The sequence below is a fragment of the Mixophyes fleayi genome, chromosome 5 (assembly GCF_038048845.1).
Source record: "Mixophyes fleayi isolate aMixFle1 chromosome 5, aMixFle1.hap1, whole genome shotgun sequence".
In the NCBI taxonomy this organism is placed as follows: Eukaryota; Metazoa; Chordata; class Amphibia; order Anura; family Limnodynastidae; genus Mixophyes; species Mixophyes fleayi.
In genome coordinates, this window is record NC_134406.1 from 51,657,645 (window position 1) to 51,680,972 (window position 23,328).

At 40.6% G+C, this 23,328-nt stretch overlaps 1 protein-coding gene across 3 annotated transcripts in view; it reads right to left on the reverse strand.

Annotated features, from left to right (window-relative positions):
* Positions 1-23,062, reverse strand: part of DLEC1 (DLEC1 cilia and flagella associated protein) — a 69,216-nt gene extending 46,154 nt beyond the window's left edge. For all 3 annotated transcript variants that reach the window (XM_075212187.1, XM_075212186.1, XM_075212188.1), the window contains exons 1-11: positions 22,950-23,062; positions 20,538-20,653; positions 19,196-19,336; positions 17,115-17,271; positions 14,826-14,936; positions 9,221-9,417; positions 7,200-7,420; positions 3,496-3,580; positions 2,858-2,945; positions 2,493-2,666; positions 1,050-1,186 (exon numbers count right to left, since the gene is read on the reverse strand). In XM_075212187.1, the coding sequence (XP_075068288.1) occupies positions 1,050-1,186; positions 2,493-2,666; positions 2,858-2,945; positions 3,496-3,580; positions 7,200-7,420; positions 9,221-9,417; positions 14,826-14,936; positions 17,115-17,271; positions 19,196-19,336; positions 20,538-20,624 (1,398 nt within the window). In that variant the 5' untranslated portion in view covers positions 20,625-20,653; positions 22,950-23,062. The remainder of the gene's footprint in view (positions 1-1,049; positions 1,187-2,492; positions 2,667-2,857; positions 2,946-3,495; positions 3,581-7,199; positions 7,421-9,220; positions 9,418-14,825; positions 14,937-17,114; positions 17,272-19,195; positions 19,337-20,537; positions 20,654-22,949) is intronic.
* Positions 23,063-23,328: the final 266 nt, after the last annotated feature.

Consider the following 23,328-nt stretch of genomic DNA (forward strand, 5'->3'; position numbering starts at 1 on the left):
CAATCTTGATAAATGGGACCTATGTCCAGCGAACAAGCCAAAGCACATCAAATGTAGTACAGATGATCACCAATCAAATAATGGTGATAAAATGTCAAGGCGATTTCACACTGTAATAAAAGATTATAAACTGGAGCATATTATGTCCTGTGACATTATTGGCTTGTAAAGGCAAACTTGGCTTTACAAGCCATTGCTGCTTTAAATTGCCGCTGCAAAGTCAACGATTTCCGGCGACTTGAAGAAATCGGAGCTTCATACATATACTCCCTAAAGTGCAGCCAAGAGGTGCAAAATGCATCCGACTAAAAGAACAGGTTGAGACCAGTATCTCAAAGCTGGTGCAAAAAGTTCTTCTACAAAGTGGAAATGGTTGTACAATGTTTACAAATCAAGGAAGGTGCCTAATAAAGTGATCTCTATCTCATTTCAATAAACTCGTTCCTGAAAATAAAATCTTGTGCTTGCACTGCTCTGCAGAACGTGGTGAGGTGCTTAGCAAGGAACGCCCTCGTTTTACCCAGCTCCTCCCATAGGCTGGGCCAAACTTGTCCTCCTCCGCAAAAGCAGCCATCCAGCTCCGCACACCTTGTGCATTGAAAGGAATGAAGGTACACTTGTGCAAATCGAGATGTAGCTGCTACTTATGAACCCCCTATATAATGCATGCGCAGCTTCTGCAAAAGTCGATGATACATGTACAGCCTAGAGGGCGTGACTACTGACGCCCCCCACTCTAGCACTGATGGGACCAGAGCCCCATCTGCCCCTCCTTATCAACGCCAAGGGACCCTCAGGGGAGTCCCAGGCCCAGTAACTTTGTTAGTTCAAAAGGGAAGTAAGCCTTACAACAATTGAAGACTTTAAGTCGCCTTTTATTTAACCTTAAATTTCTTACCTCATTTTTGTGTGTGCAGGGTTAATAAAGACTATGATTGAGAACTTCTTCCCAGAGACTGAGCATAAGAATGTCTTATGCAATGTAATTAAAATTAGGAGACGATGACTAAAGTAACAAACATGAGGCAGTAAAGGATATAAACACTTACTCTAAAGTTTGCAGGGGGCCAGACACTTTTAGGCATAATACAGAACCTTCCACGCGATAGTCCTTCATTCCTGCAGAAACATTCAATGAGCTTCACTCCCCCGACTAAGCAAGGACCACAGTCCAGAGTCCGAGGAACTGTACATAACACAATCAACATTATATTAAAAAAATAGAAAACAAAACAAAACAACTAAATTAATAGAAAACAAAACAAAAAAACGAAATAAATATAAAGGTAAATATAATAATAAAAAGAACAAAAGTGAATGAGGAAGTAGTTTTATGTACAAAAAAGACCTCTTGTAACATTATTTTCGTTCCTTTTTGGAGGAATACTTATGGCTATCCTTTTCATAATGTTCAACTCTTTTACTTGTTCATTTTATGCTGCAGAAGAAAGAAAACACTTCCTGTATCAGGAAGTTGTTTTATGGGGGAAAATAAAGGCATAAATCTGTTATTAAAAGAAGCAAAATAACAGTGCAGACAATACTAATAAGCTATACTCTGATTTATATCTAGAGGTTAAACATAATAATATGTAACTAGAAGAAAGAAACAAAAAGAGCATTGAAGTCAGATAAATTCAAGTGAGCAAATTTAATTAAGTGTACAATATGGTACCCCGAGTTGCTAGAAGATACACCAGTAATAGATCAAAAAAAGTGTTATTGATCTATTAATGGTGAGAACCTAATAATTCATTGTATATCCTTGTGATTGTCAAGGTCTTGTGACTATAACCATTCCATGAGTCTATACAGCGTAACAGCTTTTTAATTGTTTTAGGTTTATATTATTGTTTTTATACCATATTGTACAATTAATTAAAGTTGTTCACTTGAATTTATCTGGTTTCAGTGCTCTTTTTGTTCTTCTTCTTGCCTATATACCCGGGTACAGATCCCGAGTTTCAAGAGCTACGGCCTGGATAAACATTGTTTATCGTAATGGTTTTCTAGCGCCCAGTGATTTGCATACTATAATATGTAACTACACATATCAGCTGTCAGTTTAGTTGTTTAACATATAAAATATATTTCATTTTCATTTTATTTGTGTGTATTTTACAGTTGTTTCCACCTGGGTTGGAACTACAGGGGGTGTGGGAGCTACAGGGTCAGGATGGGAGGGGTGCCCAGCAATGCAGAGTCACCTTCCCCCCCCTAAGAGGCCCCCCGTCACCCTGAGGCCTCCGCTCTGCCCACAAAAGAAGAGGCCACCTCTGAACCGGCACATGTACAGTAGACACGTGTCAGACCACGCTTGCTCAGAAGAAGCAGATAAAAATAATTTTAAACAAAATTATATTGCAGAGAAAAGGGCTAAAATAAATCAAACCCATATAGTAAATAAACTATAAAGTCAGGGTTCCCCTATAATGATTGAACAGTTCATAGAACCAATCCTTGTATAGCTGTAACTCTGTTCTGGTGCTTACATGTTAGTATTGGTGGTTGTCTCTTAGCTTCAATAGGGACTAAAACAGGATACATAGCTTGGGATTCAACCAGTATAAAATCCTTAAAATCCGCCAGAGAATCAGGAACAAAGCGCACTGTATAATGGCAGCTCAATCCTGGTGCTACAATCCCTCCTTCTCCTGGAAACCTACCTAGAAAAACACAAAGAAGACACATTTTGCATATGGTCCTCATGGGAGTATTGTATATCCTTTATTATTATAACATAGTCCACAGCACTATACAGTTATATGAACAACTGTCCTTGTCCCATTGGAGCCAACACTCAAATTTCAATTACACAGACAGACAAGCACCAGCTATCAGCTTACTGCTGCCTTACCAAGGCCTACAGAGAAGTACGGGGTGGATGGAGGGATGACTCTCACATGGCGGCTTGATGCCATCATATTCCTCAACTCCACTGTCACCTTTGTGCATGAAAAGAAGATTGACACATTTATATATGCAGCATTCTCTCATCAATAGGATATGTACATGGGAGACAGATACATGCAGCGTACAGTACTTGTTAATTTCATCCCATGCCTGTGTAAATAACTTCCAGTATTCTTACCTCTGCTGAATTGTAACCCCTTCCACCACCCACAACTTTGCCTTCAGAACAAATGCCCCTATGAAACCAGGCTATTTTGGCACTCCCTGCCCCCTTAGATGGCAAAAATCTACAGCTTCACCTGCATGATATAGTTCATGTAGTAGGTTTCAGACTTGCTGTTAAAGTCTTATTTTTTTAAATATATGATATGCATTCCCACAATTAAAAAAATGGAAATTGGAAAATACCAATAGATGACATAATTGACAGTATAGGGTCTGATATTAGTCTAATCATGTATATAGAATTTTCAATCCACATGTACATTTCTGTAAATACAAAAACACCACTAGGTACACACAGTTAATAGCAGGACCGGCAATGTACGATATAGCCAGATCCCTTACATTGCGTACACTAACCTCATATATCTGTCCTACGTCATACTCGGAGAAGACTACAAAAGGTGGATTAGCAAGAAACACTGGTATCGGCTCATGTGCATTTCTAGAAAAAAAATAAAATGTATGAAATGGGGTTTATTAAATACATTAGTTAAACAGTGATATTAAGTTCATTCATACTTACTGTTAAATAGGAAATAAAACGTTTTATTGTTTTATTATGCTTTATGTAAAATAGTCCAGTAAACAAAAAACGATTTCTCCAAGTCAATAAGTATTAATAAAACAATTAGAATATTCCGTAAAGACAGGTGAGATGAATAGAAGCTCAGTCAGTTCCACAGCATAAAGAACACCCGTGGTCTACACAAATACATTTTGTGGCTCGAATCAGTAACTATGATAATGCAGCCCATAAATTCATAAGGAACCGATACCTCATTAATATTGGTCAAGATATGTCTCCAATATGATTGGCTGCAATATCATGAGTAATATCAGGAATATCATTCAGTTCACAAAATAGCTGTCTCTACCTTTCTAGGGAGTCTTTAATTTCCTTGTGTGCATGTAGATAATCTGCACTTATACTATCATAGAGGACCAAAAGATCCTCAGTCTTGCACACATAGGTACGTAAAGCTCGGATCACATCCAGAGAACGAACAGAAACCTTGTACTCCGAATACCTACATTTGGTCAGGGCAAGGATGGCAATGTCCTGACATGTGGAACCTGGACACCACTTTAGGGAGGAATGAAGGCTTGGTTCGAAGAACCACTCTATCCTCATGAAAAACAATAAGAGGAGACTTGCACGATAATGCTGTGAGCTCTGAAACTCTCCTAGTCGGGAAAAATGGCTAAAAGGAAGTCTTCCACGTCAGAAACTTAAAATCCACTGTGTCCAAGGGTTCAAAAGGGGAATGCTGCAAATCATTCATTCAACACGAAGTTTATATCCCAAGGTGCTACCAGAGGAACATACAGAGGCTGCACACAAAGCACCCCTGACCCTTAAGCTAACTAAAGCGAGTGTCCAGCCCATCTTGCAAGAACATAAGCAATTTGGATAATCGAAAAGAAGAGGTAGGGTACAAGTTCTAGTCACACCAGCAATATATATCCTCCTGACATATGATAGATTTTAGCTGAACCTGGATTCCGAGACTGAAGCATGGTTTGCACCAAGCGCTCAGACAAACCCTTAGCTCTAAGGATCATGGCTTCAACAGCCACAACGTTAAAGCCTGACGTTCTAAATAGAGATGATAAAATGGTCCTTCACTTAACAGGTCTGGCCAGAGTGGCAGACGCCACGACCGACCACCCGCCATGGAGAGTATGTTGGTGTACCAGGCCCTCCAAGGCCAATCCATGCAAAGAGAGAAGGCTACGCGATCTCAGGGACTACCATATCCAACATCTGGCATAGAGTCTGTATCAAATACTCCACCCCCTGACGGTCAGGCGGAACTTCCTCTACAAAAGTGGAGTTTTCTGCATACAACTCCACAATCACTCCGCTCTCCTCCTGGGAAGAACAGTCAGAATTTGACTAATTTCCTGGCCGGTGTGCCTCCACCCGCCTGCACTTACGGGAGGAAGATGGTGTAGTGGATTCTAACATCCTCTCTAATGAGGAGGAAACTGAAACCAAACCCTCTTCCAAAGCTGCCAGAGCTCGTACCCAGGCTGGTTCCTCAGAGTCCCCTACCATATGGGTTCTCTTACCTCTCTGTCTGTATGTATTACCCAGTATTGTCTTATCAATGTTTGTTCCCAATTGTAAAGCGCTACGGAATTTGCTTGCGCTATATAAATAAATGTTAATGATGATGATGATGATGATATGTCCAGCCAAACTCTGGCCCAGCGAACCAGAAATGGAATCCACCACACTTCCCGCAGAGGCTGGGAAAATTGGGGAAGGATCACCCATTGGTTTGGAACATACCAGCCAAGCAAGCTAAGACAGATAATTGGCAAGTGACTGGGCCTGGGGTCCAAGTTGGAACCAGAGCCCCCTGGCGCATATGGGATGCAATCCACAGACTGGCTGGCTGCGCACAATTCGTCCGTGCCTGACTATCCCAAAGGCAGTTTTGATTTGCATACAGCACAGGTGAACTTTGTCATAGAAGTCACCCCAGCCTTAGCCCTCAAGGATCACCCCCTACCTGACATGATAAACACAGACGGGAGAAAACACGAAGGAAAAGCAAAGCAGCACACAATCAAAGTAAAGAATGTGAGTCTGCAGCACAGCCAAAGAGCCCTAACAATCTGACAAACCACTCAGAAAAACTCAGAAAAACCAACCCCACAACCTTACAAGATAAAGGAAAGAGAAGGGGGAGCTGGAGCTTGAAAATGGCTGCTATTCTGGTGTCTCTAAAGTGAGAGACCACAAGGGAGAAAGTGCAGGGAGAGGAAAGAAACAACTCCCACCATGGCCCAGCACTGGATTGGCTTCCATCCAGAAGAACAGCCCCTCCACCAATCCAGTGCCTAGCCGGGGCTCACATAATTCTTTAACCCCTACCTGACCCAGCCCCCTAAGGAATCTAATGGCCGCCTCTAGTAAGAAACAGCTGTCGCAGGGAGTCCACCACGGCTTCCTAACCTCCCTGTCCCAGCACAATGCTGAGAGAGGGTTATACTCACCTGCCAGACCTCTGTTGTGCGATGAAGCAGCGGCTGCTCCTAAACAACCGCTGTTTAGGGATGTTGGGCAGAGCCTGCTGTGACTGTGGACGGCTCCCCAGAGGTATCCTGCGATGGGAGCCAGGAGGTGGCATCGGAGGCACCTCCAGTTCCCCGCTCCAAGCAGCTCAAAGCCGGCCATGCTGTGCGCTGTAGAATCAAGCCTGAGGCTGGCAGCTGCAGCCGAGAATGTGACTCCAAGGAGTCGCCAATGTGGCTAAGTTAACAGAGAAGGCCAAAGCCTCTAAGTCACAAACAATAAAACAAACAAAGTAAATTTTAACGTAAACAGGGGCTACCCAGTAACCCCAAAGCATCTCTATACAAGGCACTTAAACAAAACTGAAGCCTAATCAGGAAGGGGGTATTGAGGGGGAAGAGCTAGGGCTAGGTAACAACTTTCTTAAAGTGCCCAACGCCAATGTCAATGCCAATGTCCCCGGTCTCCCCCATTCCAGGCAGGAGAAATGGGCAAAGGCAAGAATCTGAGAGACTTTGACAAGGACAAATTGTGATGGCTAGACAAATGTGTCAGAGCATCTTCAAAATGGAAGGTCTTGAGGGGTGTTCCCGGTATGCAGTGGTTAGTACCTATCAAAAGTGGTGCAAAGAAGGACAACCCGTGACCTGGGACAGGCTCATGGGCGCCCAAGCCTCATTGATGAATGTGGGGAGCGAAGGCTAGCCTGTCTGGTCCAATCCCACTGCAGAGCTACTGTAGCACAAATTGCAGGCAGATGGTTTTAATGTTGTGGCTGATCGCTGTAGCTATCAACAATAAAACACATCAGATCAGCCTGTCCTGCGCACAAATCTTTCTATGCATGTAACATTTCTGCAAATAATAAAAACCTGCATTATTTGCAGTTTAGTTTAAGTAAGAATGAGAGAAAGACATTTAATTCATTAAACTGATAAGCTCTCAACCTGCCAGTTATTCTAAGGCAAAGATTATTTGAACCCAAAAAATGCAAAGTTCTATTCATTTTTAAATGATTTAGAAATGAAATTCTTACTGTTCTTCAGTTACTCTGTTTCTCCCAGGTATTGAGGATTCTTTTTTCTTTGTGGTGAGAATGAGGGAGTGCCCTCCATGCTGGCAATTTGGTGGTAAAAAGCGGGGATTTTTGAGAAAATTGTGCCTTTTTTCTAACTGAGCCAGTCGGGTCCGCTCAGCTTCTCTGTCTTCTGAGCTCATCTCCTGCTTCTGCAATCGCTTCTTCGATGTTGTGGATTTCTGAAAGACATCAACATAAGATGAAAAATGTGACACTCTGCACTAGGTACACTGTAGCTTTAAAAATCTAACCTGGAGGATTCAGTAGTAAGTAAACATGGGCAAGCAAGGTTGGAGGTTGCTGCAACAGATTACGTACCTGTAACAACAAGCTTCTAATCCACAATAAGCTTAACCTCTGCAGTCCTGGTGTATTTGCTGCTAAGTCCTTCAAGTCAAATGCAACAAGCTATTTATACAGCACATAAGTGCATAGGGGTAGTTTGTATCACACAAAACAAATGCCTCATGTGCTCAGGCCCTTAAGGTGGCTACACACAGTATGATCCTGCTGCTTGGCCCTAGAGTCAAACGGTAGGATCACTGTCAGGATGGACCACACATTTCTTGCCTTAACTGAAGCTTGGTAGTGTGGTAGAAAGATGACAGTCCACATTGGATGATCATTAGACTCAATTTCCCAACATACCCAATAAGAATCCTATTGATTTTGATATGATTAATATTGGGCATGTGAAGATTATGTAGTATGTCTAATGGCTGATTGTTATTTTCTGTTGAATTCATGTATAACAATGTGTATATTTTATGTAACCTTTCAAAGGCTTTGCTGACTGACCTAGGTGACCTGTGCAATTAACAAAATGTCTTTTGAAACTAGCCAGATAGATAAGGAACTTGGAGCAGTTTGAAGCCCCAAAGTTGTAAACCATCTAGCCACTCAAACAGAGCAGAGGTGAGAGATTCTCTGAGATGCCCAAACATATATCTTAGTGATAGATAATTTACTTCGGAAAGCTCTATGTCATTTTGGTAATCAATCTGACTTAATTGAAAATGTAATAGCTAAGGTGGGGGTAAGAAGCCTGTAAGAAGGGTTTAAAATTTTCTGCTTTCGACATTACAGTGTGCATTTTCATGAGGGGGTCTAGCAAAACTGAAATGTCTCATCCTTCTCAATTGTGTTCCCTCACACACCAAGGGCTAGATTTACTAAACTGCGGGTTTGAAGAAGTGGAGAAATTGCCTATAGCAACCAATCAGATTCTAGCTTTCATTTTGTAGAATGCACTAAATAAATGATAACTAGAATATTATTGGTTGCTATAGGCAACATCTCCACTTTTTCAAACCCGCCGTTTAGTAAATGTACCCCCAAGTCTTAACTACGTAAGTAGTGATTCTGGTTTTATTTCCTATTTTATTTTCTGAAACTTACTTGTGCAATATATTGTATGTCTTGTTATTAATTTTTGTAATTAAGCTGTGGAAACATTTTTCAGAATAAATAAATTTAACCTAGAGTGTTCTCCGTGAATCTTTGTGAACTTACGAAGCCCAGGGAGGCTCATGCTACGTGTATATGATTTAAGTGTGAAACATTAATAAGTGGTTTTGGTGAATGTAAGGACACCATAATAAATCCTTTGTGGTGGCAGAAAAGGTGTATTCATTGCTAAGTGACTAAGGTGACGCCAGTAACGACCAGCTGTTCAGATTGCTATATCTGGGACAGGCTGGGCGTTTGTGACAGGGCACTGTGGTCGTATTGAGGCCACATATGAAGCAATATTGTCCATTACATTTTTATGTAAACTGTTTGTTATCATGCAGTGAGTAGAGGCACATTACAGACTGATCAGGTAAGCACAATAGATGACTCTTATTTATCATCTAATACAAGTCTAACATGTTTTGAGAAGCCTTCTATCTTTATCCACACATAGTAATATTTTTGAAACGATAACTTGTTCCACGACCATGCTGCTTACCATGCCATGTGATTTGTGTAACATGTACCTTACTTGACTTTCTCTGACTTTGATTTTCTGCTTCAGACAGGGATAATGAAGTCAAGCTGGATGATGAGACGTCTTCAAGATCCTTTAAGGACCTGTCCAGAGCGGAGGGGTCACTATAACCATCATCTACAGGGCTTCTGCAAATGTGCTGGTGGAAGCTGAAGGTCTCTTTGTGCAAAGACGACTCAGGAAGTCCTAAAACATGAATATATACATATATATATATAGATAGATAGATAGATAGATAGATATAATACTGCCAATTTGTAATTTCTCACTTTACTGGTTTACTGTACTTGATATTCTTTGTTGCATCCGATATATATACAGGAGCCCATTACAAAATTGAGAATCTGATAGTAGATTTATTTATTTTCTTCTCGCAAAGTATCACATTTTGGAGCTGATGCAGAGTGAGTACTACCCCAGATTGTCTAGCGTAAACTGTGTGAATTTGCTCCTTGCATGCCCACAAAGAGGCCACACACATGTGGAATGGAGAGTGTCTCGCACCTCATACTTATGACTCTTAATGCCTGGAGAACGGAGGTACGTAGGGAGGAAAGGGGCTTTCTCACAAGTGCAGATAAACTTGTCATTGGGTGTATGATTTGCAGGTGCCTGAGTGCTGGTGCAAACAACACCAGGGAGTAAATGTATCAAGCTGAGAGTTTTTCAGTGGGTTTGAAAAACCAATCAGATTCTAGCTATCATTTATTTAGTACATTCTACAAAATGATAGCTAGAATCTGATTGGTTGCTATAGGCAACATCTCCACTTTTCAAACTCGTCAAAAAACTCTCAGCTTGATACATTTACCCCCAGGGGTGTTGGAGAAGCCCTAGTGCCTCAGCATGGGGCTGTTTTCACTGGCAGGGGCTCCATTTTTTGGCAGGCCCCATTCTTCTTGGAATTCAGCCCTGTGCTGAACAGGTTAGGGCTGGGGGACCTTATGGCAGGAGGACCCCATGATGCAGGTTTACCAGCATTATGGGTCACCAGCCAGGCCTGTCATAGCCTAGTGCTGGTAGTGGCTTCTTTGGGTGGACCTCACGACGATTACCCTCTGAATCTAAGGACATGTGAAGCTCAGTATATAGGAGTAGATATAACATTTTTATGTACTACTCATTTTATACTGACATTATACTATTTTTGCATGCAACTCTATGAATTTGGTAGTTATTTGACACTGCAAATGGAAGTGCAATAAAACAGACTATGATATAAACATTACAGTAATACAGTAATTGTGAAAATGAAGATAGTAAAAGCATATAATCCTGATGCAATGAAGTCTCTAATGTATGCAGAACACAAGATCAGAGAATTAAAGTTCTACAGCCACCTACACACCGTAAGGGTCTAGCCCTGCAGTACATTTCATTATGTACACATGCATCTGTTTGCCACATGAATATAGTTGTCCCCCCAGAATTCCCTTTCTGTAAGTGCCTTATAAAAGGGACTTGTGCATCCTTCTGCAGCTTTGTGAACCCAGATGGAAATGCATATCGTGGAAGGTATAAAAAAAAAAAGTAACTTCAAAGTTCAGCCTATTAACACTTTGAGACTATCAAGTTAAATTCTTCTCCTAAAATACTGGTCGTATAAACTTCCTTTATTTATTGAATTCTGAGAGTAAGGGGACTATGGGAATGTCTTTATTACATGTGCCACATTTAAATATTTTTATTACATGAGAACAAGTGCATTTATTAATGTGCTTCCCTGCATAAAATCTGTGTATGTGGTGCAAAAGACTTTCTATGGAAAGCATAGGCTTCTTCAGAACACTGTAAAAATCAAGTCAATTTTCTTCCAAAAAGAAAAATAGAGAATGCCGCTCTCCACCCCTAGAATCTCATTTAAATATATTGTCCACAATAAATAATCTCAGTGTTGCACATGAGCACAATACTAGTATGCCTTTTTTACATTCCACCAAAAATCACCCAAAAGTTATCACCGTCTCCTGCTAATTTATCATCTCTTTCTCTCTCCCCTACTCTCATCATCTCTCTCTCCCCCCCCATCATCTGTCTCTCTCTCTCATGAACTCTCTCCCTCCCTCATCTCTCTCTCCCTCCCATCCATCATCTCCCCCTCCCATCATCTCTCTCTCTCTCATCATCTCTTCCCCCATCATCTCTTTCTCTCCCTCCCATCCATCACTCTCTCCCCCCTGCCATCATCTCTCTCATCATCTCTTTCTCTCTCCTTCCATCATCCCCCCCCCCTCCCATCATCTCTCTCCCCCCTCCCTCATCTCTGTCTCCCTCCCATCCATCACTCTCTCCCCCCCCCCGCCATCATCTCTCTCTCATCATCTCTTTCTCTCTCCTTCCATCATCCCCCCTCCTATCATCTCTCTCTCGCTCATCATCCCTTCCTCTCTCTCCCCCTCCCGCATCTCTCTCCCCCTCTCTTCCACATTATCTCTCCAATGCCAGGGTGGGAACCACTGGATGTGGACATCATTAAAACAAAATATGTTATGTCTTAAGTTGTTGTTACACTAAATCCTACAGTAGTTTTCTGAATAACATCTAATTGACCCACCCTCTTAGTGCCTCAGCGATGTTATCTTACTACTAGTAAGCAGACAGGCTGCATTCTCAGCTTTGCTGATATTAGGTGACGCACATCTGACACATTTACAAATCTTGGAAACATTCTCCCTTAGAAGGACTTAATGAAGGGAATGAGATGAATAAGTAAACATATTTATACCATATACAAACTACAAGTTCCACACTCTGTATCTGCACATTGACTTGACAATGGGAATGGTATCCGGATGTTAATAGCTTGTGACTTCAGGTCATTTTCCATCAACATTGATGCTTTATAAAATGTAATAGCTAACAGCAATCTCACATGCTGTCAGACTACTGCCTATATGAAACAATAGCTGATCTATAAAGGGGTGTCGAAGAAAAGAGATTATAAGATTGACTACAAGGTCTTTCCTAACATGTAATTCTGATACACAAATGCTGATGTGGTCTATACCAAACCCTAGGTCATGAGTTCAATTCCCGACCATGGCTTTATCTGTGTGGAGTTTGTATGTTCTCCCTGTGTTTGCGTGGGTTTCCTTCGGGTCCTCCGGTTTCCTCCCACACTCCAAAAACATACTGATAGGTTAATTAGCTGCTATCAAAATTAACCCTAGTCTCTCCCTCTTTGTCTGTCTCCCTGTCTGTCTGTGAGTGTGTGTCTATATTAGGGAATTTAGACTGTAAGCTTCGATGGGGCAGGGACTGTTGTGAATGAGTTCTCTGTACAGCGCTGCATAATTAGTGGCGCTATATAAATAAATGATGATGATGATGATGATGATTGCAGCCAATCATTCAACAAATGTTTTTAACTAACAGTAAGCATGGAGTGACATTGGTTCTTGCAATAAACAGCTCCTGCATCCATCTCCTCTGATATTTGTACTCTGTATGGAAGCCTTGGCCAGGGCGATTCGATCTAACCCAAACATCACGGGTCTGCAGATTGGTAAAGTAAACTACAGATTGGCCCTATTTGCAGATGACTTGCTTGCGATCATCACAAACCCCATTACATCATTACCTAACCTGATGTTAGAATTCTCTAAATTTGGTACTCTCTCCAACTTCAAAATAAATTTCTCTAAGTCGAATGCTCTTAACATCTCAGCCCCAGAACAATCAATAAAGGGCCTCAAATCAGCATTCCCATTTAAATGGCAGCCTTCACATTTTCGCTATCTTGGGGTTTCTATCGCAAGGTCCAATGACCAGCTATTCCATTTGAATTTCCCCCCTCTTATAAATAAAATTAAAAAAGACTTGGCAACCTGGTCGTCCTCCAAATTCTCATGGTTGGGCAAAATCAACATCATAAAAATGAATGTTCTTCCCAAAGTACTCTACCTGATGCAAGCACTTCCGATCATAATCCCTCAGGGATTCCTTGACAGTCTCCAGCGCCTGATACGCGACTTTGTCTGGGGAGGTAGGAGACCCCGATTTAAGCATGCTCTTCATTATAGGCGGAAGCATCAAGGAGGGGCGCAATTGCCAATGCTCCAGGGTTATCTTCAGGCAGTTTTCCTTAGCAGGATAGTGGATTGGACCAGAGGGGGTGATCTCAAACAATGGGTGGTTATTGAAAATGAATTTAACACAACTCCGCTAAATGTGGTACCTTGGTTATCTAAGATACCCAGAATCCTTCACCCAACCATCGGCCCAACCTTAAAGGTTTGGAAGAAAATCCGTTTTGGAAAAAGCATCTCAACCTTTCCTTCACCTATCACCCCCTTCGTGTTCAATCCAGACTTCCCACCGGGCCAATCGGGTTCTGACTTCAGAAGGTGGTCTCGGGCGGGAATCAAGGGCCTCGCCAGCTGGTGACGAATGGTAGACCTCTCTCTTTTGCGGACCTACAGTCAGTTTTCTCGCTTCCCTCCTCTGAACATTGGAAATATGTTCAAATCTTCCATTACATTAGTTCTATTAGAGGAACCAGAACTCTTAACAGACCTCCAACTCCATTCGAAAACTTATGCTTATCCAAATCCGCTCCAGTCCATATTATCTCTGAAATTTACAAAATTTTGTTGGAGGACCAGTTCAGTTCCCCGCCTCCTTTTGTCAGATTATGGGAACGGGATCTAGCGCCACATATAACCTCGGCATCCTGGCAAAAAATTTCACAAATACACACTACTGTTCACTAAGCATCTCAGTAATAGAAACTCACTATAAGCTCCTGACCAGGTGGTACAGATGCCCTACTCTGTTACATAAATTTAATCCCCAGTTATCTTCTTCTTGCTGGAGATGCTCCCGTTCCCTGGGTTCTTTAATCCATATTTGGTGGGAATGTCCACTCATTACCCCATTCTGGAATGAGGTCATTAGATTATCCAGTACTATTGTGAGACATGAGGTTCCCAAGGATCCTGGCTTCTGGCTACTCTCATACTCCCCTATTCAATCCTCAAAATATAAAAAATCTCTACTGAAACATCTCAACAATGCGGCCAGGGCAGTTCTACCTACACGCTGGAAGTCCCGAACACCCCCCCTGATTATGGACTGGTTCAATAGAATTGACTATTATATGTCCATGGAAGACATTATCCTTTCAGCCAATGACAAATCCACAGAATTCTTAGCCACATGGTTTTCCTGGATTGAGTTTAAAAATTCAGAGGATTTCAAGATAGTTTGTTCTTTACCTGTCTGCACTTATTAGCTCCCCTCCCCTCTTTTTTCCTTCCTTATGTGTCCTCTGCTCCCCCCCCCCTCTCCCTTATTTCCCCTTTCCTTTCTTGTTGTCAGTCTTTGTCTCCCCTTCCTTTGGGGAGTGTTTTTTTCTTTCTAAGTCTGTGCCTTATTGCCAATTGAAAACGTATGCGTAGTGAGTTACGCCAATGTTACGGGCTATTGATGGTCCATGTGTTACAAGTGTTATGTACTGACAGTATTTCTTCCTAATGGATCATTCTTTTGGTCAAGTTTGTTATAATTCTTGCTTACTCGCAATGAAAATAAAGAATTTAAAAAAAAAAAAAACAGCTCCTGCATCCATACTTTACATATTATGGGACACATACCTTTAGGAGCGCTTGTAAGGGGATAAACATCAGTGATGTAATCTTTAGGACAAATGAGTTTATGCTTCTTGAGAAGGTCATCATCCACGCACCATCTGAAGTACGATTCCACTATGAAAATAAATAATGGTCACTACGGTAACGTGTGCTCATTTTAAAGTGTACCTGCCGCTTACATAAAGCGATAAACAATTGAATTGAAATTAGTGACCTCACATGCAAAGTGCCTGATTCTTAGGATGACACTAGTTTCTAATGAATGATAAACTGCATTGTTATTAATATTGGTTGAGCCAACAATATAACTGCCAGCACTGTGAGTAGGCAATTGGTTTATTTGAACACATGTAAAGCTTAACATACTGTAGTACAGTCATGGCCAAAAGTTTTGAGAATGACACAAATATTGGTTTTTACAAAGATTGCTGCTTCAGTGCCTAAGAATAAAGAATGGTACCAAAAATCCTCCAAGAGCAACTTCTCCCAACCATCCAAGAACAGTTTGGTGAGGAACAATGCTTTTTCCAGCATGATGGAGCACCTTGCCATAAGGCAAAAGTGATAACTAAGTGGCTCGGGGATCAAAACATTTAAATTTTGGGTCCATGGCCAGGAAACTCCCCAGACCTTAACCCTATTGAGAACTTGTGGTCAATCCTCGAGAGGCGGGTGGACAAACAAAAACCCGCAAATTCCGACAAACTCCAAACATTGATTATGGAAGAATTGGCGGCCATCAGTCAGTATGTGGCCCAGAAGTTGATTGACAGCATGCCAGGGCGAATTGCAGAGGTCTTCAAAAAGAAGGTTCAACACTGCAAATATTGACTCTTTGCATAAACTTAATGTAATTGTCAATAAAAGCCTTTGACACTTATGAAATGCTTGTAATGTTACTTCAGTATACCAGAGCAACATGTGACAACAAGGTCTAAACCCACTGCAGCAGTAAACTTTATGAAAACCAATACATGTGTCATTCTCAAAACTTTTGGCCATGACTGTATAGTGTGTTTTATAAATAAAGAAACATACTTTAGAAATCAATTAATGGCAATTCAGAAAAATTGTTCCACCCGTTTATAGGGCAGTAAAACTAGAGCTTATACTATACGTTGCTTATAAAACTTTGTTCAATGTGACTAATGGTTACCAAATTTAAAAATGCAATTAAAACAACTTAAGCCTTATATAATGTGCAGACGGAGCAGCAAACAGGGCCGTGCGACATGTGCCACTGCCCAGGGAGCAAGCCGAGGAAGTACGAGATAAATGGCTTCATTTTTTTTCATTAATATTATTATGATTTAAATTCTGTTTATACTACAGCGTTCTCAGCAGTACCGCATACATCCGACCTCTGATCATAGTCACAGTGTGCAGGGAGAATGGATGGGATCCAGGGAGGAAGGAGGAAATTCCTCCCCCTTCCCCCCCCCCCCACCACAGTGCATCACCACATTCCGGCATCACATTAGCTCAGTCCTACTAACACACTAGGACTATCCTATTCACTCATTTCACCTTTTATTTTTTTCTCTAAAATACTGCCTGGCTCAGTCACAGTGTTTTATTACATTGGCTGAAACATACCTAGAGATGTACCTTATAAAATGCACCTGGAAGGTAAATAGAAAAAAAATACTTCCCAATGAAGTAGAGGCTACCGCCTAGTTTCTGCCATTTGTCGGGACGTGCAATAAACAATCAGATTTATGGGAAGAAAAGTGCTCTCTGTCCTCACACTAAGCAGGGAATGCCGTCCAAATTGTGTCTTCTTCACCCCTTCAATTTCACTTAAAGAGTTGCATAAAACAAAATGATGATTTTGTTTGTGAGTGCATGTACAGGTGTGTTCATACACTAGCCCAGTGTTGGCTAACCTGTGACACTCCAGGTGTTGTGAAACTACAAGTCCCAGCATACCCTTCCACCAATAGCTGCTATATATTGGCAAAGCATGCTGGGACTTGTAGTTTCACAACACCTGGAGTGTCACAGGTTAGCCAACACTGCACTAGCCAGCACTTAGCCAGTAGCACTCTGGTCTGCTTGGATGCGTCAGAACATGATACATTTTGCACCCAGCAGATGCTGCCATTCTGGCCCAAAAAATGGATGTTCTCATATGTAAATACAGGTATGTAACAAGTGTTCTATCTGTTGCATTTTGTGCTTTTATATATTTACATGAATTGTAGGATTTCAGAATTGTCGATTGGTTCAAATCCACAATTCTGGAGTCCTACAGTTCTTCTATGTCAGTTATGCTGGGTTACTAGGTCTTACCTGAGGGTAACCCCAGACTTTGGAATGTCTCCCCAGCTTCATTCTTCAGGCAGTTAAGCATCCGCTCCTCTTCTGCAGTAGCCCGTGCACGTGCCTGTATGATGTGCCGCTCTACCATGTCAGACTCCGCCATTCTGCGATCATACTCAGTGCGGATCTACAGTATATAAGAGGGTGTATAAAACAGCTAAACCTGCACGGCATGCACTAAGAATACAAAAATACATATGCAGCCTCTGTTATCCAAAGGTAATTCAATATTGTTGTACTCTGTTAACAGCTAAACACGCAGCTTAGCTACTCTTTTCAGGCACAACTATCTGGGAAAGACTAAACATTGCTTCTGGATGAACTCGATAATCAGTTTTAATATGTTTTTCTGTCTGTCTTGCCTGTGTTCATATGCCCCTTTAGTCTACCTGTCCACATTGGTATGTCCATATGTGTACAGTGGTGGGACAAGATGTTTCCCTACCTAAGATATGTCTATATCCCACTAGGGCTCCACACATACAATAAGCAGTTGTATGATTGCCGCATAGCCGGATCCTTCATTATGTAACCTAGGCTCCTATCTAGGGCCCAGTGGGCACTAACGGGCCCCCGATATACTCTAACCTTCCATGAGAAGTGAAATCTCCAATCTTACGTCTCAGTTTTGACAAACAGAGTGACCCTTGGGGCCTTCATCCTGCTGCATAGCAATGCTGTGGGGCCTGTATATTTTCGTCTGTGTGTTGTAATGGCCTCTTCTGTACTCTGCAAGCACATACTTCACACTAAAGAAACTAATTCCATTCAGTGCTGGTTTATTTACCATTAAAATGCATCTTGGTTGGTTTTTTTATATAAAAAAATATTTATTAAATTTCCTCAGTGTATATATAAGAGAAGTATCAACTGAAGATATTTAATGTAAGGGTATTTCTTTTCTAAGCCTAATACCATTAGATAGCAAGTGGCACTTTAAATCTGTAAAGCAGAAGTATATGGCTCTCCATGTGCTGTGGAACTACACTACACAGCAGCTGGCAGGACATTGATAGTGCTTGAACTTACAGTTCCACAACATTTGGACAACCCTAAGATTGCCCAAGTAAATGAGGTATCAAAATTGATTTAGTTATAAGAAAAAAAAATTGATCTGACGCAGAATCTGGGGTTATGGCACCCCTGAATGTAGAACACAGGTGACCTGTATTCAAGTATGGGTCCTGCGAGGCGAAAAGTGAAAATTGCACAGAGTCTGCTTGATTCTATTCTGCATCCAAGAGAGGTAACAAGTTACTTACAACGTTTGTGGATATCTTTTAATTTCTCCTAGCGCCTATCCCTCCATTTTGATACTACAACATATTCACCCATGTGACATTTATCCTTGTTTCTATTTGGAATGGAGCAGCTGGCATTGAGGTTCTACTACTTGATTTAAGGGAACATTTTACTGGACGATTTGTACTACAACATTTCCTATTTATAGTGAGTAGCACTGACTTTATAATACTGTTGGTGTATTTCTGTTGTAAAGGAAGACAATGTAGGTACTTTACCAACAGCCCCCACATTTAATTTCAAACACTTTACTTATAACTACATTTTAGGATCCGGATGGAATCATGGAGTATTTTTTTGTTTGTTTTTACAACAAAATGTAATTATTTAAAGGGTAAACACTAGGATAAAATGTAAATAAATAAAAAGGCACATATACACAAGCATGCATGTGAAAGATAATGGAGATGGTGTCTTATACAAAAACACAGCACAGGATAATGTTCTGCACAGATCATATTGTTCTGCTTCTAATTTGCTTGGACGCAGTCACCAAAATCTCATGTAAATATGAATGCACCAGGAAAACACAACAACAGGGAGTACTCTCGATTTAATAAACAAAGAAGTCACTGACACAAGAAGGGCAGACACGGGTCAACCCAGCAGCTCATGTGTGGATAAATAAATCGAAGACAAGCACTCAACAGACCACACAGGGGCCACAGGCCAATGTTGAAGGGATCATTCTCTATAACGCTGATATTGGTCCATATTGCCAGCTTCAGTGTACAGTAAACAATCTTTACCTGTTGCAGTTCCTCCACAAATTTCTTATGATAAGGATTGTCTCCTCCCTTAGACCGGATCAGGTTAGCACCTATATCTTTACCAATGACTTCTCCAGTGTATACATTTTTGAAGAGGCTTGTCAACAAATGAGAGATATCCTGAAAATAATAGAAATATCAATCAATCATACAATGAAACTAGAAAACAATATCTGTAAAATTGTGAAGAATATTGGTAACCAGTGTGCTAAAGAGAAAAGGAGGTCCTATTAATATATCTCACTTCCTGATATGTAGTTATGTCATTTATCATGAAAATTATAAAGCACTACAGAATATGTTGGCGCTATATAAGTAAATGATGATGATGATGGTAATGTCATACTTACTATGCTCATTAAGGTAAATGCATACTAATCTACACCAGGTGAGTAGGCCTCCCTCCCAGATTCCACTTCTGTAATTTGTGAAGGGGGTGGGGGCCCGATCAGGCCCCACCTTCACTATGCAAGTTGTGTAATCACACTCACTGCAATTGTCCTTTGGACCAAGCCAAGACACAGATGATGTATGTGTATGGTCTGGGCATTACCCTGGGCGTATTGGGTGCCGGAACCAGAGCTGTGGTAAACTAATCTAACTAAAAAAAACAGAATAACTATGATATATATATATATATATATATATATATATATATATATATATATATATATATATACACACACTTTACTCCAGGATAGCTAAATCAACTGTCCAATTTTATTCTCAGGATGGTAAGGACAGCAGTTTGTTTAGCATATAATGACACTTGTAGCCATTTAAAATCCCTGCACCCCTTTCTCTGTCTAGACATACATCTTCTGCCTAGTGACCAGCCACCTTGCTGGCTTCGGTCACCCTGCCCACAGTCTTTTACTCTCCTCCCAAGCACTAATATATCAGAACTGAAAATAACAAACTAATTACACATATATATATATATATATATATATATATATATATATATATATATATATTGCGTTGAAAAAAATAAGGACGACAAACAAACAATTCTAATCTCACGCCAATCTGAAAATTTACCTGTACTAATCCTAACCTCTAATTTTAATGATAATGAAACTAGACTGGCTGTTAACGACATCACACAGGTGAAAGGGTTCTGCTCAGAAGCTTACAATCTACAAGTTGTAAGGAAACTCAAAAACATTATTTACTATACATGGACATCCCCCACACTGATTTCCATGGGTTATGCAGGGTTATAGCCTAACCACAATGTCAGGGTTTTTTTAAACTAGCTATCTGTACCCGTCTGTGCAAATCAGTATGTCTGTAGCATTTACAAACTATATTACTTTACCTGTGTCTTTTCAGAGGACGGTCTTGGCCTGTACATAGCCGGGTCCGGTGAAAGGGTGGCTGTGTGGAGAATCTCATCTGTAGACATTTTGCTTTTACTCTCAAGGCCTAAAAGTTCTATAAAGAAAAATAAAACCTGTTTTTAAAAAAGATGTACCTACAAGTGCTGTAGGTCAGTCTTGTGGGTACTGAATCAGTAGCAAATCAACCAATGTCATTGAGATGAGACATTAGTTTATTAAAAGGACTTGTTTGTTCAACATACAGTAAAAGTATTTTATGAGTGTGCACCAGCAATACATTTCTATTTGAACCTATCTATTAGTCTCATAATTTTTAGAATCACTTTTTTTTTGTATTAAGTACAGCTGTCGATGAACAATAATCTCACATCAACGTCCAGCCTACTATAACTTCAGAACCACCTCTGCTGCATGATACATCCTCTTTTATTTAAATTAAATCAATCAGAAGAGAGAAGGGATATTCTTAATGCATGGATACTTGTACATAAAAATGCTTTTAACCACCTCAAATGCATATGGATGATAACAAAAAGCCATCCCATTACAATTATACAATGATTCTCAATAATCAGCCTCTCCTGAGCACCCAAAAAAACAGGCCTTTTGTGAAGAGAGGCTCTGCGACCACCTTCTAATCGGGGTAGATAAATACATCCTCTCAAATCTCATTTAAATCTCCTGTCCCTAAAACAATATTTCAGGCAACCGTGCTGGGAATTTCCTGATCTGACCAGCTCCTCCCATCAGAAGATGCAAAACTTTACACCCCCTGCAGAAGCGGGCAGCACAAAGTGTATAACCAAGTGCTTTCTTTAAAATGCAGGGGCAAACGGAAACCCCGCCTCGGTTTGCCTATAAAATGGGCAACACTGCACAAAAAAAAGTGCAAAGAGCAGAAAGTAATTGTGTTCAGGATCAGATATTGTTATAAGCTTGTGTACAAGTAGTATTAAGAGGTCCAATCAAGATGTTGTGAACAGAGAGGTTAGGTAGTATAGTGTGGGGTCATCACACTTTGTTTTAATGGTAGGGTACCTGAAGGGGTACGTATTCAGGCAACTGGCCACAGACACTATGATATAGGAAATTTTGGAAAAGGCAGTCAGAAAATTACAGCTATTGGCCTGTGTGTGCAGTAAACATCCAAGCACACAAACAGGCCCTGTGATGCAGAAGAGATCTGGTTGTTTGGCCCATGTGCTGATTGGACAGATCTTGTGTATTTCAACCACCTATTTTGTGGACAAATTTGAACATCATTGTGGCAGGATTGGCCTTAAAACGTTGAAGGGTACAGATTTCTCTAATGTAGGAGCACGCAGCAGTGTGTAAAGCTTTATATGTGGTATATGAAGCCCTGATCTGGGCTTTCAGTTCCACTTGGCAAAAAAAATATATATAATTATAATAATATGAGCCTTTTTGAGCTTAAATGGTTACATTATATATTATTTTTACGTTTTCTAACACAGTAATGCTCACTATTCAAAGTAAAATAACATTAAAAATATTATAAAATATAGCAATTTACAATTGAACATGCAACATTTTATAGTTTATTTTAATGTTTTTTGTTTTAACTGTGAGCTATGAACGTGAACTACAAAGGATCACTTTTTGAGAATAAGGTGGGTGCAGCAGACCCAAATTGAACTGGCCCAAAAATCAATATATTGCAAACAAGTTTAAGGCCCTTGATTTTTGCAAATTCAATCAAATCTCTAACCAGTTAGAATAAGTTCAGCACCTCTATTTATACCGTGTGTTTGTGCAATATAGGAGCCGCAACTAACATGTAGTTGCGTGGTCAGACCCAGGGAATTTTGAGCAGAGGTGGGTGGACCTACAAAGGAAATGATGATTATGGTGGGGACCCAACAGTGACGGATTATGACCAATGAAATGTCCAGACCAAGAGCGCACGGCCTATGAGGGCCCCAAGGTGCTGTCACACTGGGGTCCCTAGGTATAGAACCAGAAAATGGTCATTTATAGTTTTGTTTTGTTTTTAATTTATAGTGAAAAGCCCACTTTAGAAAGACATGACAATTCTGCACAAACACATGACAAAACAGCAGAGAAGTGGATAATATTCTCGGTAGGTTATCATTAATTTGGTAATCTGCAAACCTACCTGCTCACTTCTTCTCATTATAACTAATGCCCAGCAACACTGACTACACACATATAGCAGGAAGCAAAGGCTATAACCGAGTAATCAGATACTGTAGTGTTGTATCCTGATCATATCAGCATTGCAATAAGCTTTGTAGGATTTCGATATAGAATGCATTCATTTTGCATATATACAGATGGACATTTGTTGCATATACATTAGTTATTTGATCCCCAACCTACCCAGTTATCCCTGAGCTCACCCTACTTACATCTACTGCCCTGGTCGGTGAGAAGTAATGTACATAACACGGCTTTGTACAGCGTCCATGGAGTTGCTGTAGTAACAGGGGCGGAATGAGAGGATGACAGACGGCAGCGAGGAGCTTCCGTCCTGAGGAAACCAATATAAGCCACCTAGTGGCGAGTCAGGGTAACACTGACTAATCTTTTATTACTTATATACCCACTGTCCATACGACTGCTGATCATGTTCATGTTCCCACATAAAATAAGAAGTCATTTATTGCTAAATTCAGTCTTTAGACCAATAATCTATGTAACAAAAACAACCCTAATAATCTAAATTGACAAGGATATCTAAAATATCCGAGGACATAGTTTTATAGGAAAATGTCCACCTGGAATATT